This window comes from Leptidea sinapis, chromosome 10, assembly GCF_905404315.1.
Source record: "Leptidea sinapis chromosome 10, ilLepSina1.1, whole genome shotgun sequence".
Lineage (NCBI taxonomy): Eukaryota > Metazoa > Arthropoda > Insecta > Lepidoptera > Pieridae > Leptidea > Leptidea sinapis.
In genome coordinates this window covers 3,000,462-3,017,378 of record NC_066274.1, presented here as the reverse complement: position 1 = coordinate 3,017,378, position 16,917 = coordinate 3,000,462, and the positions used below count along the sequence as shown (strand labels likewise).

General features: G+C 35.9%; 1 protein-coding gene across 1 annotated transcript in view; it reads right to left on the bottom strand.

The window, feature by feature from the left end:
- The window catches only part of LOC126966510 (myelin transcription factor 1-like), a 366,689-nt gene extending 352,838 nt beyond the window's left edge, over positions 1–13,851 (bottom strand). Inside the window, exon 1 of the mRNA XM_050810626.1 lies at positions 13,660–13,851. Coding sequence (XP_050666583.1) covers positions 13,660–13,670 — 11 coding nt within the window. The 5' untranslated portion in view covers positions 13,671–13,851. The remainder of the gene's footprint in view (positions 1–13,659) is intronic.
- Between the last annotated feature and the right edge of the window lie 3,066 nt (positions 13,852–16,917).

The following is a 16,917-nucleotide window of genomic DNA, read 5'->3' as shown; positions in this document are numbered from 1 at the left end:
AAGAACGTAACTATATATTTTTATTTTTCAAATACATTTTGTTAGTAGTAATGAAATACGCACACTGTGTGGGTAACTAACTAACTAGTAAAACTTAATGTGAAAATAATTCCTGCTGTCTTTGTCGGGTTTTGTTTGTTTCGAGTGTATCGCCCCTGAGTATGTACTCAAGAAGTACGTACGAGTAGATACTCAAGAAGTACGTACGAGTTAATACTCAGCAAGCACGTACGAGTAGATACTCAAGAAGTACGTACGAGTAGATACTCAGCAAGCACGTACGAGTAGATACTCAAGAAGTACGTATGAGTAGATACTCAAGAAGTACTTACGAGTAGATCCTCAAGAAGTTCGTACGAGTAGATACTCAAGAAGTACTTACGAGTAGATCCTCAAGAAGTACGTACGAGTAGATACTCAAGAAGTATGTTTGAGTAGATACTCAAGAAGTACGAACCAGTAGATACTCAGCAAGCACGTACGAGTAGATACTCAAGAAGTATGTACGAGTAGAGACTCAAGAAATACGTACGAGTAGATACTCAGCAAGCACGTACGAGTAGATACTCAATAAGTACGTACGGGTAGATGGAAGTAGTTTAGTTTATCGATGTGATACGCATCCATCTCAAATACCAACTATGTACGATTTAAAAGCAGGACCTATTAGCGGGTGGCTAAAGTAGATATTTGTTTAAAAGATTTTACTAAGTGAGACTTCTGTACTAGTACTTAATAATATAGTTTGTGCTAAAATGAAGTACTCAGCGAGCAGTTTTGATCTCAGAATAAACACAATATAACTATCACATTTATACAAATAAAAATCAACGAACGCATTAATACGTCATTCCATTGATGGAATGAAAGATGAATAAATCAAAAAACTTTCCATTGGTTGGTTATTGAACTATCAATAGCAGGAAACTGATTAATATCAAAGCTGAATTTAGATTGTAGTTTAGAAATGAAAATGGAAATTTGCCGTAAATATTGACAATTATAATATTATATTATTGTGCATTAGTAAATATTATATTATGTTCAATAACAGTGTGTCTCTACTTATTCAAATTTGCATAAAGCAATATCGAGTTTGAAATATTCCGGTGATTTCGACTTGTTACTGTTATTGAACATTTTAAAAGGTAGAAAAATCAACCCTGCTGTATTTGTATTAAAGCACAAAATCACAGAGCATTAATATTTCAGTGTTACACTCTGCACTCAAAATAGACTTTTTTCTTTTTATTGTAACTTTGTTCAACAATATTCGTGTTTATTCATGAACAATTAAAAGAAAATTTTCAGGCTAGGAAAGTAAAAAATACACAGTTTCACTGAATTACCTAGTTAGTAGTTATTGTGAAAAATGATTTGAAACATTAATTAAGATATTACATTTACAAATTATATTGCAAAAGATTTTCATAACACATGCTAAATGTTTTGACCTTTCAAATGTTAAAAATTTGTTGTAATCATAAAATTTTATTTCAGATTTTTTTTTCTATTATAAAACTTAATATCAAGAGTATTTATTGGGCTGTCTGATAAAAGTGTACTTATTCAATTCTTGATATCCTAGAAGACTAAACTTACACGAAATGTATAACAGTGTGTTAAGTATTAATTATATATTACTATCCATAAATATAATATTTTCATTGATTACTGCGAGTATATTAAAAATGTAACTAAAATTTATGAACGATGCGGGATTCGGGTTCCGTCCGAGCACTATTCCACTGCCAACTGTTCGTATAACGTATGGTTATGGACGTAAATCTTGGTATGTCATGTTCAACTCTCAGGTTGTGGCTCCATTTACAGGATCTACTTTCCAGTTGATAACCTGCTCAGCCCCCATAAATGCATAATAGGAAATTGACTTGTGATATCACTCTTACAAATGTAAGTAATTTGTTATTCTTAAAGAGATATCCTTCACTTCGGGGATTAATTAAAAAAAAATGGTTTCTACAAAGACGTAAGGAACTTGAAGCTATCGAAATTAAAAAACATTCAATTTTGATCGGAGAAAATGATGGATATGCTAAAAAAATTATAACTGTCATCAAATAATCTCCAAACAAAAGACCATAATGAAACACACACAATAAATCATAAAAGATGTGGTGTCAGTTGTCACCAGTAAAAACAACAAGGCGCTGGGTGATGATGGGTGGTAGATTTTGACGTTCAATAAGTGATTATAAATCCTATTTTGAATAAAAATATTTGAAGTTGAATTTGAATTTGATGGAGTTACAGCTGCGCTTCTGAGAGCTGGTGAGACCCCTGTACTTAAGACCCTCCAGAAACTATTCATTTCTGTCATCCTCGAGGGCAAAACGCCACAAGCATGGCACAGAAGTATACTGGTGCTGTTCTTCAAAAAGGGCAATAAAATGCTTTTGAAGAACTAGAAGCCCATATCACTTCTGAGCCATGTATGTTATCACGAATCATTTCGTGCGCAGGCTCGAGAATTTCCAGCCTCCCGAACAAGCCTGATTCCAAAAAAGCTTTAGCACCCTAACCACAGCAGACAGAAGAGTATAACCAGCCACTTTGCTTGGCGTTCGAGGATTATAAGAAAGCCTTTGATTTTATCGAGACCTGGGTGGTGCTTCAGTCTCTCCAGAGGTGTCACATTGATTACCAATATATCGAAGCGTTGAAGTGTTTGTATGGAAACGCAACCATGTCAGTCCGTCTCCAGGATCAGATCTCGAAGCCTATCCGACTGCATCGGGGAGTCAGAGAAGGCGATGTCATATCGCCCAAGCTGTTCACCGCTGCATTGGAAGATGTCTTTAAACATCTGGACTGGAACGGACTGGGCATTAAAATCAACGGCGAAAACATCACTCTTCTTCGATTCCCAGTCGATATCGTTATCATGGCAGAGACGATGGAAGACTTAAGCCATATGCTCTATGTCCTCAATACAGCTTCCCAAGGTACTCCTTGAAGGACCAAGGACCTACTGGTCGCAAAATAAACATGGACAAGACGAAGATCATGTCAAATGTCCATGTCGCACCTACTCCTTACATTTGGGAACGTGTCATCGTACAATTGGGAATTGTACTCTTGAAATTGTCGACGAGTACGTCTAGCTTGGACAAACAATTCAGTTAGGCAGGTCCAATTTCGCGAAAGAGGTCAGTCGTAGAATCCAACTCGGAAGGGCAGCGTTCGGGAAGCTGCGTAAAATCTTCTCGTCCCAAATACCAGTGTTTGAAGACGAAGGTTTTCAACCAGTGGGTGTAGTGATGACTAACGGTACGCAGACGTGGTCGCTACCTATGAAGCTTATGAGAAAGCTCATTGTCGCTCGAAGGGCAATGGAGAGGGTTATGCTCGGAGTTTCCCTGCGAGATCGAATTATAAATGAGTACATCCGCGGGAAACCAGACGATGATTGCGAAACTGAAGTGGCAGTGGGTAGGGCACATAGTTCAAAGCCGTAAACAGCACTGCAAGACATACGACATATTATACTCGGATAATATTTACACATTACAATAGTCGCATTCACGAAACTGTTGTTATGACATCTAGATGCACAACGCGCGCTCGCGTGGAGGCCTATCAATAGTTACAGGGCATATTAACGACTGTGACAATTAGGAATTGTTAATTACATACTCTAGAATATATCAATACTTAACCAAATAAGTAATAAATGTAGAAATTCAGTTTTATTATTTAGATTATACACAATTTGTTATTTTAAAGTGACATCCCTCACTTCTGGGTTTAATTTAATTTGTAAACGATGTGGTGCAAAACTGTAAATTAGATCCTGTAGATGGAGCCACAGCCTGAGAGTTGAACAAGTCAAGATTTACGATGGATGCGTCACTCGAACGATTGGCTCAGTTGGTAAGCGTTCGGACAGAACACGACAAGCGCCGACTCGAGTCCCGCATCGTTCATAGATTTTGGTTACACATTTAATTTGTGTAATAATTATATTAACGTATTAATATATTTAATTCGTACGAATATGATAGAAATTTTTATATATTGTAATCAAATAATTTAAACATAAAAATGGTTTTGAATCTGTTCAGAACGGACTGTTTATTATACAAAGACTAATTTGAAAAGCAAAAACACAATACTGTTGTATAAATAGTGTAGAGACAACAATAAAGCACTTGATAAGTCAACGAACTACAAACTTTAACCTAAAGGAAATAGAGTTGAAACTAAATTGACGAGGAAAAGCTATTACAAAGTTGCCGGTTATTGGAGTTTATGCAGAATCGAGCAAAATCAAGGCGTCGTCGTTGAACATAACAAATATAATTAAATAACTAACAATGTACGGCGACAGTTGGTTTATAACTTGTATTTATCGTACCTCACGTTTGAGGAACAGAAGCTCTGCAGCTACAAGCGTACTATGTTTTAATTTCTCTCGGGGCGATGTCATGAAATACACCTCGTATTTGTAGCTATTAGACTAATGTCAAGGACTCGTTGACCTCTATTCCTCAGATCAGAGGTGCGCCAGGAAAATACGCTTTTTGTATACCATTTATATATATATAGACATCTGCATGAAATAAGTTTATTTTCAATTCCAAAAATATCATATCTTAGATAATACGTCTACATAGAGACCACCGATAAAAGCAGGCCAAGTTTATAACTTTAGTATGCGTGACAAGCTACTTCTTGCACTCGCGATTTGCATGTCACTTTGTGTGAGTATTTCGGCATTGCTCAAAATAGAGGTTAACTGTCCATCTCAATCTATTTCGACGTATTTGCAGCTGTCATCAAATCCTCTGAGGATTACATATTGGTAATACAATAAGGCTTTTAACAGTTCAAATGAATATTTTAATTCTTAAATTTCTAATGTAATTTGTGAACATGCTAAATATGGTTTAAACATATTAACATTTCATAGAACAACCTATTTATAAAATAATTATATCCTTAGAAACACAAGAAAATTTTCAAGACCTGACGTCACCTCTCCCCACTCGCAGCCGACAGACCGCTATATAAGCGGTAGCAGAATAGTTGGTGGGTATTACGGACTGACTGACGGACTGACATACACCACTTACATAATCACAAACACACTCCACAAACAGACACAAACACAAACATACATGCACACAAACATTTACACTACTTACATACATACAAACATACATACATACAATCATAAACACATACATACACACTTACATGCATTACACAAAACATCACCACACTCGCGGGCGAGTGTGTTCTTCTCATCTTTTCATCTTTATTCTCTCTCCTTCCCACAAGCACACAGCCGGTCCGAGGTTCGAGTCTCCTTAGGAGACGCCCCGCGACTGTTGTTGCGTAGTCTTTGCGGCCTACACGGCCCACGTCCTACTTCGCTGTGAAAGCCAGGGCTGCTAACAGCACAGAGGAGGTTTTAGACGGTATGGGGTGTCCGCTTACGCGGACATTCGAGTCCGACATATTACGCCCCGTTCCGGGGCGTAAATACGTAACAGTATTTCCTCCTCTCAAAAAAAAAAAAATTGGTGGGTATTACTTCGTTTGTCGTCGCACTGTGAACATCTCACCGAAACTCTGTCCGTTTTCGTATTGATTGTTTGTAGTGATTTATTATTTAAATTGTGTTGACATGTGGACAGGGTGAAGACGTTTATAAAAGGCGACGTCTTCCTAGCGTCGACACATTTTCGCTGCAACCGTTGACTAGCTAGGACGTTACTCTGCCCGATTTCTATTCGAATATTAGTATTTGTGTTGTTTGAAATTTATTCTTAGAAGCTTAAAAACCCATTATAAGAAGGTATATCTTGGTATTTATTAATTAAACATAATTCACACCCCGAATTTACTTAAATGTGATGGCGTCATTAGACAGGTAATATAACGAGATGAGCGATGGCTTTTCCATGCTTCATATTTGTGAACGGATGATGGGGTGACTGGTCGATCCCATAATCGACCCTGTAGCATCCACAACTAACGAAATTTTAATTAATTATGTAATTTACTTTCTGACGCTTTTGCTCATTTATTATATAAACATTTTATGACTATTTACAAATTCTTTTATAAGTTAACGTAAATATACATTTTCCATTTTCATTTTCAATCTGTTGTTATTGTTAATATGCTATGATATTTAACCTGTCACATGTATAGAACACCTGTGGAACCACAAGACCATGACCGATAGATTCAAGAATGCTTGGCTTATAAGATCTTTAATGAGAAGCACTCCGTCTAGTACATAAATTATTTTTTAGATTATATCACTGTCGCGTGTTACAATTGCTATTTGTTCACGATATTTGTAGTATACTCGTATATAATGCGAATATAACAATAATAATATCTAAGGAAATAAATAACCTAAGCTGTCGTATTTAGGTAGCCTCAAAACTTGGCACAAAACGGCGATGTCAACGAAGCGTAAATAAACGTTCATATTAATTCGAAAACCGAAAACAGTGGCACGAGGCGGGTGAGGATCGAACCGGGGCCTCCGTGGTGAGAGTCAACAGTTCTACCTGATATGACTAAGATGTTTTTTTTAATATATTTTGTTGATACAACGACATCCATACTGGGTATACGTTTTTTTGGCGATACGGAAAAACCTTATTTATAAATTTTTTTAAAGCCTTAGGTTTGATTTTGAATACTTTAGAGCTACACACACACCCAGGCCAAATATGCAACGTTCCCATTTAGATCGAACCCGCAACTCTTGCGCAAGAGGTATCAATTTCTTACCGTTTTCCACACGACAAATAAGCTAACCAGATAAGTGTAACAGAGCTTGAACTTCTTTCGTTTTTTTTTGTAAATATTTTTTATAATTATTCTAATCTGTGTTTCGTCTTCTGCAATTTTGTTCTATAAGGGTCCATTATTCATATTGTTCTAATATTATTAATCTTTGAATTAAGCACCACTCTTCAGGTGTAAAAAAACATTTTTGGTTTGTGCCAAAATTTCTGTATGAAGCGCTGTATTAAAGAGTTTACCCCTCCGGCACTCTTGACTGCTTAGCTGATCATCTTATCACGCATCGTACATAAATCTTGGTATGTTTGTTTGACACTTCAATGGATTTATTGATTATATTAATTGTAAAAAGGTTCTCCATGAAGCACTTTAAATTTGTCCTATGAAGATACAAAAAACCTAGCTCTTTTTTTTTCTTTTTGTATTCTGCGTCTTGGCAATCTTCTTTCAACAATGATCCATTAAGCTGTCTGAAAGTGATTGTATTTTGGTGTTGTGTTTAGGAGAGGCGTTTCCGATGAGAAGTCTCTCAATTATTGTCCACAAATCTTGCTGCTAGTCCCTGAATACAGTGGCGCTTCAGCCTAGTGAATTTAAGGCTCCCAAGGAGGACCCTGAAGTTGAAAAGCAAGTTTGTTTCTATGACTGTTAAGTCTAAACTGGTAGCTCTTACTGTACTTTTCTATTTCTTGTTTAATGGTTTCCATATTTATGTCTACGTACATCAGTTTGTTGTCAACATGCCAAGGAATATTAAGCATGTTTCTGATTGTTTTGCTTTGGAACCTCTCCAGTATTTCTGTGTTACTTGTGTTTGCCGATCCCCAGAGCTGAATTCCATATGTCCAAATAGGTTTTAGAATGGCTTTGTAAATAGCCATTTTGCCTTCATATGTGAGTTTGGATTTTCGACCTAAGAGCCAGTATAGATTGCGGACTTTGGTATCTAACTGTTTGCGTTTGGTCCAGATATGTTTCTGCCACGTAAGTCGTCTATCCAGGTGCATCCCTAGATATTTTGCATCATCCGCCTGCGGCACTGGCTCATTGTAGATGAAAACTGGTGTAAATGTTTCTCGCCTGAGTGTATAAGTTACATGAATGGATTTATCCTTGTTTGCTTTAATGCGCCATTTATCAAACCATTCCTGAACTAAAGAAAGATGTCTTTGAAGGTTTTCAGATGCTGTCTGCGGTTTCTCATTTACAGATAGGAGCGCTGTGTCGTCTGCATATGTAGCTGTTGTGGTAACTTCATCAAGGGTTGGTATGTCTGCTGTGAAAATAAGATAAAGCACTGGTCCCAGAATGCTGCCCTGGGGTACACCTGACTTAATCTCATGCATTGGTGTTACTTCGTCGTTATATTTAACCTCAAAGCATCTTTTTCCCAAGTATGACTTGATGATTTGGAAGAAGCAATGAGGAAAATTTCGCTTGATTTTATAAACGAGGTCATCATGCCAGACTTTGTCAAATGCTTGACTGATGTCTAGAAATATGGCAGAGCAGTATTATTTGTTCTCCAAACTTCTGCTGATTATTTCAACCAGGCGGTGGACTTGCTCTATCGTGCCATGACCGGCTCTGAAGCCAAATTGGTGCTGAGGCAACACCTTCTCAAGATGATTTATCAATCTGGATACTGTGATTTTTTCGAGTAATTTACCTACTATTGGTAGCAGACTTATAGGGCTATAGCAGGAAAGTTTTTGTGCCAGTTTTCTAGGTTTTAATATCACAATAATTTGAGCTATTTTCCAAAGACTTGGAAAACACAAAAGTCTTAAGCATGCGTTGAAAATTAAGACCAGAAAGACTTCCTTTTTGCGGGAGTTTTTTTAAAAGAGTTGCATCTATTTGATCGTAGCCTTTTTTGTCTTCAAGTTTACTGATTTCACAGACTTCTTTCGATGATACACTTTTCATTGGTAGGCACATTTGTTTAGCTGATTAAAGATAGCTATGTATTTCATCGTCGTGCACCTTACTCGTGCTAGGTAAAGGTTGGAATACTTTCTCCAGGTACTTTGCAAATGCGTTGGCTTTGTCCAAGTTCGATCTGACCCATGTTCCGGCTTGATTTCTTAAAGGGGCTATTTGCATTGTAGGATATATAGGAATAGTTTGTGTCGCTGCTAGGGCTGAAGTTACTTAGGTATTCCTGTAAGTTATTATTATTAAGGTCCCTAATTAGTCGTTTCAGTTTTTTTGAGGATTTGTTAAATGCTGCTTTGTCTCTGATATATTTGGATTTATGCCACACCTTTTTCAGCTCCCGTCTCTTTAATATATTATTTTTTATATAAATTGGATAGGTATGTTCTTTGGGAACTCTTGATTTATGTTTCGGGGTCGATTCATAAGCTGCTATGTGTACAACTCTATTAAAATTTTCTAAGTTCTTCAAAGATATATTTAGTTCTAACTTGTTTGATATGATGTTTTGATATTTTCCTCAGCTAGTATATTGGCTGTATATTTTCGATGGAGCCTCTTGAAGAATAACATTAATAAAAATTTTCAGTAAGACTGGTGTTTGGTCAGATGAGAGGTCTGCTATATGCTCTGTTGTCATGTTATTGAGTGCAAGGTTTTTCGTTACAAAGAAGTCCATTTGGTCAGGTTGCCTTACCCTATCAGTAGGCCAGTATGTGGGTTCGCCGGTAGAAAGATAGTCGAGGTTCAACTCACCCATTGCAGAGTAAAGTTGCCTTCCTTTAGAGTTAATCCGACGAGATTGTGTATGTTTGGCGTTCCAGTCACCGCCACAGATGAAGCGGTTACCTAAAGTATTTAGGAATTCTTTATAATCTTTCACTCGTATGGTATTCTTTGGAGTACTGTTAGCTGCTGCTACTGAGATTTCTGATACTGTGTCGGTGATTTTAATGATAAATGCTTGAATTTTTCTGAGGAATAGGGTTCGAAGGGGTAATGTTTTGTATTTGTTTTGATAATAACGCCAGCCCCTGCATGAGTGTTCCCTTAAGGGTTTGTTGTATATATTTTATAATGTTTGAATTCAATATGGCTTTTTGCAGTAAATCTAGTTTCAGATATTAGAGCTATGTCAATTTTCTCTATTATTAGGAATGTCTCTAGTTCTTGGTTACGTTCTGTCAGGCCATTGGCATTCCATGTCATTATTCTAATATTATTAATCATTTTATTTGCAGTCTGCTGAAAAGTTGGAATATTCGATCCATAATTTTGTCAATCATGTTCGCCATAAAAATTTGGAATTTGTTGAACATTCTGTCCATGATTACTTCCAGTTCAGTTTTACCTGGTAAGCTGCTGGGGTCGCGTGTCTGTCAACCATTTTTTCTTTGATCATTGCGGCATAGGATTCGCCTTGTCCTGATAATGTTGTATGTCTTTCTAACGAGGAAATAATATTTTTCTCAATGTCCGAATCAAATCTTTGTTCTAGTGTAGGAAAGTGTTGGTCGCGCAGTCTGGGTGCCATGTGCTCTGAGTTTCTTCTATTTTGTTGGGATTTTTGAGGTCTTTGTGGAGGTTGTCTTCTGTCTTTGTTATTTTGATGTTGTATATCCTGTCTGCAGTATTTGCTCTCTATATGCTGTATAAAATATAAACAATAATGTAGCTATAGAGCTAGCCGGGTGTTTTTCATTACAATTGGCGCAAGTAGCGTCTGTGTGCGGAGATTTGCAGCAGGATGCAGTGGGGTACAGAAAACCTAATAATGTTTATTTAAACATCATCTGTGTTCAAATAAAATTTGAAAACAATTTTTTTATGAAAGATGCGGGAGTCAAACCCACAACCTCTGGCGTTCCGTGCCAGTGCTCTCCCAACTGAGCCAACCGTTCGAGTGACGTATCGTCATAAACTAGAAGCGAGGGTTATCACTTTAAAAACATAACAAATCATTTGTGTTAGTTTTGTATAAGTTAATAGTCGTTTCATTAAAGACATTGTTTACCTATATTGTAGTTTAATTTATACATTTTTAATTTACTTAGATTTTCTTTTTGTGATTATTTACATTTGGTTTGTATGTCAGCTCTTCACGCCTGAAACTCAGGATTAACTAGTTAAGGCGCTGCACAATATTTAATTTGGTGATTTAATTTTTTTTGAATAAATTATATTGAAATTAAAATGGAGTATTTAATTTTAAATTTAAGTACATTGTTAAGTGAAATATACGCTTATAATTATTTAGCCTATATTTCTATATTATTGAACAAAATATTTGAGCTGTGCCATATTTATTTACAAAATAAACTTATGTCTCACATGAATAAGAGCGACGAAACTATTTATATCCTGAAATACATCACGAAAAGTTATTCATAATAATTTCTAAGAAATCTGATTCAATACTTCTGTACTAGGTAAGGTAAAAGTTCGTTGTGAAGTTATAAATTTCTCCATTAGGACAGAACTTGGAAGGAGGTTGGAATTATTAATCCTATTCCTCGAAACTTGGACTTTGCAATCGAGACGAGAGCGCTCTTCAATTAAGAAATATTCAAAGAATCAAATTGTTATATTATTTATAACTCAGCCTGTAGCTAATATTATAGAAAATTTATAATTTTATTAATGGTTTTATGAAAGAAAAAAAATTTGATTCTGTCATCGCAACTAATCTAGTATCATTTTGGAGTTGTTATTCTTACATGAATACGGTTATTACATGTAGGTTTTTCAGTGTATGTACATGTTTTGCATTTATTGTACTATTTTGTGTTATACCATTCTTGCACTTGTGTAATTCGACATTAGTTCTGATATGTATATTAAATATATGAGAACTTCATCAGTCGGATCTATACTACTAAATATATATCGGATTTATTGTAAATAAATAATTAATAAGTATTCTTGATTTGTTTAATACGTTAATCTGACTTGGTTGGTAGATTTTGTTACTTTTCTAATTTCATTACATCATAGAATGGTTGTTTTATAACTTATACTTATTTTATACATAATTGAGCAGGTGGTATTCACCTTAAAAGGTAATGCATTAAGTAATAAGACCCTTGAAAATTAGCATAATTATAAATGTAATATTGTAATTACCACTGGTGAAACTAAATAAATATAGATACTCTGTAATGTTTAAGACTCACACAAAAATTCTGCTTTGTTAAATATTAATTATATTAAGTTGATTAGTATATACGTCGTTCTATAACTTTAGAAAAATGTGACAGACCTTGATGTAAACTAATATGAAGTTAGAGCATGTAATTGCAAGACCGACGTGATATCGGTTAAACTTATGACTAGTAATGTAAGAGCTTACATCGTTATGGTTGAACATATTAAATAGGGTTCAACTTACGCGGGACATTCACAGGTTATACGCGGACTATGATAATATTATAATAGTAATAAACTCTAATAATAAGTATAACATAAACCAACTAACCAGTTTTGATGACAAAAGAATTTATTTTTTTTAAAAAAAAGCAAAGTAATCCATATGTACGGGAATCGAACCCGTACCTTCAAAAATGACACCCTTAGTAGGTTAGCCTGTCGGTAACAATCCTACTTTATTTAAAAGTTGGATTCGATTCAAAAGAATTTGTATATTTTAAGGATATTTTTTAAAAGTAAAGATTTGAAAACACTAAATAGAAATAATTTCATATATCGTAACACCACAATCAAACTTGAATAATTCATTTATAAAGATCAATATGCTTTCAGTTAATTATTGTTATTTCAACCATGGCTGGTGATCTATTGTAGAGTTGTTTTAAATACTTGAAAGCAAACATTACATTTATTTTATAATCGATAGACACACCTATTAACAGAGCTGCAGCCATTTTGAAGTGCTTATTTCCATTATAACATTGTACTAACTACAGTGAAATGTTCGACAAAAGTTCCCGCTTTGCTTCGCAAAGTCCACAACTTTCAACTTAACAAAGTACACTAACTCACCAATTGGTATTACGCGAAAACAACATTTATTACAAGCGGGTACAGATTGAATTAGCCTGTGGCGGCATTCCGCTTAGAACTTTGTTCAAATGGGGAGAGTTGAAGTTATCTGAAAAGTTATTTAACAAAGTTTCATAGCTTTCTTGACTGTTATGCGAGTTTGTACTTTTAGCGGTTTGGATTGGGTTAATTATAGTTTGAAGGGCGAAGTTTGCTTAGGTCATTCGGTGACTGAGTTAGATTTGCGTTATCCCATCGAGAACCGTGACTGTATAAAGATTTCCTTCTCTTCAATTGAGCGAAATTGCAAATGGTTATTAATATGATTTTAAAATGGCGTCATCAATAATAAGCGTATGTATGTAATATGTAGGTAATTGCGTATACCTTATACGTAATAATAAAGAAATTATGTTGCTTTGTTTATATTGTACAAGATTATTAATAGCATTCCGAAGTTAAGCGATTTTACCAGAGCAAAAATCACATAAAAGATCTAATATTAAATGTTATTAATCCAATGTTCATAGGAATAGAAATCACAAAATCAAGTCTCTGAAAAAATCAAGAAATCTGTGTAATATCACCCATAACAAATTGCTTAATGTAACTTGCCCGTATAATGTAATATATTGTAATAATAAATGAATCAAAATATTATGTTTTGTTTTTTATTTATGTAAGTTTATAAAACTTTACAGCAACATACCCATAAATAACGTCTATTTGCGGCCTATTGTTACTGAAATTGCAAATATTTTGTAACTAATAATGTAACAACACTGTTTGTTTTTCATTGAATAATGCTTAATTAACAATTACAACTTCTGTTAGTAATATTTATCGAAACATATGGCAACAAAGTTTGATAATGCAACTTTTTTAAAGTAAAATCAAATCAAATAAGTCATGCAATTATATAAGTCTTACCTGTCACTCATTTCTATAATATTTCCATAAGCAAACTCAAAGTAATGTACGCGTCCTCTTAGCGCTCACAGAAGTAAACACGAGTTATGAAAGCAACATCCGATAAACGTCACTATTGAAACACTTCAAAACAACACATCAAATTAATAAAAACATAAGCAGACAACTTGTACACAGTCACAACAATCGGAAACCACTAGTTATATGTCAAATAAACTAATATCTCTTCTCGCTATAACCTCAAAACATCTTACTGACACTCCGCGGCCAACGGGAATTAATAAAAAGTTTCTTTATAAAACAAGTGGGTTGTGAGCATGTACCAAAATGGCGGAACTTTGCGTTAACTTCGGAACGTAGAGCGGTGTGAAGTTGTAGGCTGCGCGGCTCGGCCCGCTCGCTCTCTTGTGCGCAACATTGACAACTTATCTCACAACAATCCACACACAAAAAACTTCTTGTCAAACAGTTAACGCCACCAAAACTTTTTCCACACGTCGATAAAGTCTCAACTCATAACAATTTGCCTCGAAAAGTACTTTTAGGGAGTTTTTAGCTAAGTTACAAAGTAAGATATCTACTAGAGTCGTCTAAGCGAGCGACGGCCCGCGTAGTCACGGGGTACGGTCGGGGAAAATCAATAACTTACGGCCCACTCTCTCCGCCGCTCTCCGCGTTTAATCATACACTTTGTGAGCAAAACATTAAAACTTGTCCGTTTGTTTGCCCGAGGGAGACGGTTGTCGATCGCTGAGGGCCAGGTACTCACAAGCGATAGCGGACACCGGAGCGGAGCGGCTTATGTTCGTAGCGGACTTTCGAAGATATTTCCGGGAGTTTAGTCAAAGTTTTGCGAGATGCTGTTAGATGAAAGTACTCGTTTGTACTGCAATTTGAGAAAGATTGACGACGGTACCTCCCCCCCTACACCCCCAGGGTGGTTGCCTAACTTTGCTGCATTGTTATAGTCAGCCACAAGCACAAATTAAAAGTTTAATAACTTGTAAGGTTGTTCAAATCATGTTTATTTGAGATTGAAATGCACGTATACATTAATTATTTCAACATCAAATAATTTCATTCATTTTTGCATTAAATTACAGTGGACAATAAAGAACATTCCATGGCTATCAAATGTTATTAATATTAAAATATGTTTTTAAAACAAGTTGTAAAAGTTACATTTAACTTTAAATATTTTGGTCATCAAACATTAATTGATTTATCCATTTACTATATTAATATAGTTAGGTATGTCCGTATAAACAAATAGTTGAGCTAATCTGAATAAACTGTTACTTTACAAAGTTGACTGAGTAACTCAAATACGTTCCAAAGTGAATATTTTAACAAATCTATACACAAGTTGACTAACTGATCGAGCTCACAGAAAGTCCGACTGCCTTCCCTGAAATAGGGCTGGCATTACAGAATTTATCTTTTCATTGAATTTTTCAGCTAATTTCTGAGCAAATACTACAAGGGGCACACTAAACGTTTTGCACTTCTAGCTAATCGAAACTATTTGAATTTTGAATGTTATATTTTTTGAAACTTTGCAACCTTCTTAGTAATAAAAAAACAATAGGCGGGAAAATAATTGTCAAATGATTTTTATCACACATCAAAGTTCTACGTACGCAACGAAAATGGAATTAAGTCGAAAAGATTTTAGAGCGATAATTTTTTATGATTTTAAAAGTTCTCTCTCTCCGCAAAATTATGCCGCTCATCTTAAATGCTTTTGGGAGAAAAGCCCTTGCTTGAGCTCCGTGAGGAGATGTTGGCCTTAAACAGCCGTCGACGAATATAATGTGGCTACAGTTAAGCGGCTAATTGAAAAAACCCGCGGATTACCTATGAGACTATTTGAGGACAATTGGGGATGGGTATGAGCCAAATTCAGAAAATTTTACACGAAGAATTGAAAGTTCTTAAACTTTGATACCTGAGAAAGGTTTTTCTTCAAAAGCCTGAGAAACGTTTTTGTTCTTCAGGCGAGAAACGGTAAAAAATGATCGTATTTTTGTCCTAAGCTACAGATGGTACACATCTGCACAATTCCACTTGAAGATCAAAAGAGTGTTAATGCCGAGTAGTATTCTACCATTTGTTTACCCAAGATGTTAAAAAAAGTTTGTGAAAGACGATCAAAAACCCGCGTTCTCCTACATCATGACAACGCTTCTTCACACACGGCCAACAAAACTTAGTCATTTTTAGCTTCCGAAAAAGTACCTACAACACGTCACTTTCATTTGTCGTAACACCGCTCTTCGACAACACTTCCCTTAAAGCCTCGCCTAGTATTGGAATACTGGGTCTCGAAATCTCGAGCGATTGCCAATTTCGTGGCCATCTGGAGGGCAAAGCCAAATTGGCTTCAAAGAAACTGGGCGTCATTTATAGAGCACGGCAATACTTCAAGCCGGCCCACATTCTAGCGCTGTACAAAGCGCAGGTCCGGCCACACATGGAGTATTGCTGTCATCTCTGGTCTGGCGCACCCCAGTATCAGCTCGATCAATTTGATCGCGTGCAATGCAGAGCAGCTCGAATTGTCGGGGACTCAGTGCTCTGTGAACGGCTGGATCACTTGGCGTTGCGTAAAGACGTCGCTTCATTGTGTGTGTACCGCATTTATCACGGGGAGTGTTCCGAAGAGCTGTTTAACCTGATTCCTGCCGCCGAATACCACCTTCGCACGACACGCCACAAGTAAGGATATCATCCCCACCATCTGGATGTGTGGCGGTCCTCCACAGTGCGGTTTTCAAGGAGCTTTCTTCCACGTACTACAAAGCTGTGGAATGAGCTTCCTTGTGCGGTGTTTCCGGGACGATACGACATGGGTACCTTCAAAAAAAGCGCGTACACCTTCCTTAAAGGCCGGCAACGATCCTGTGATTCCTCTGGTGTTGCAAGAGATTGTGGGCGGCGGTGATCACTTAACAACAGGTGACCCGTACGCTCGTTTGTCCTCTTAGACCATAAAAAAAAAACATAATATTTTGGTTATAACATGTTGTTTTTGTTAGTTATGCAAAACTTTTAGTATGCCCTACGTATTACTATTTCCGACGATGCAACCTAGGAAGTTATAACACATAAAATGAATCTTAGTTAATTAATTTTGCATTAAATGTGTATTTTAATGCTGATGTTTTATTTTTGTATTATATATGATATATTATATTTACTACTATTAATGTTTAAATTTTTTAAAAGACACCTTTTTAACTTGATCATAGACGTCCT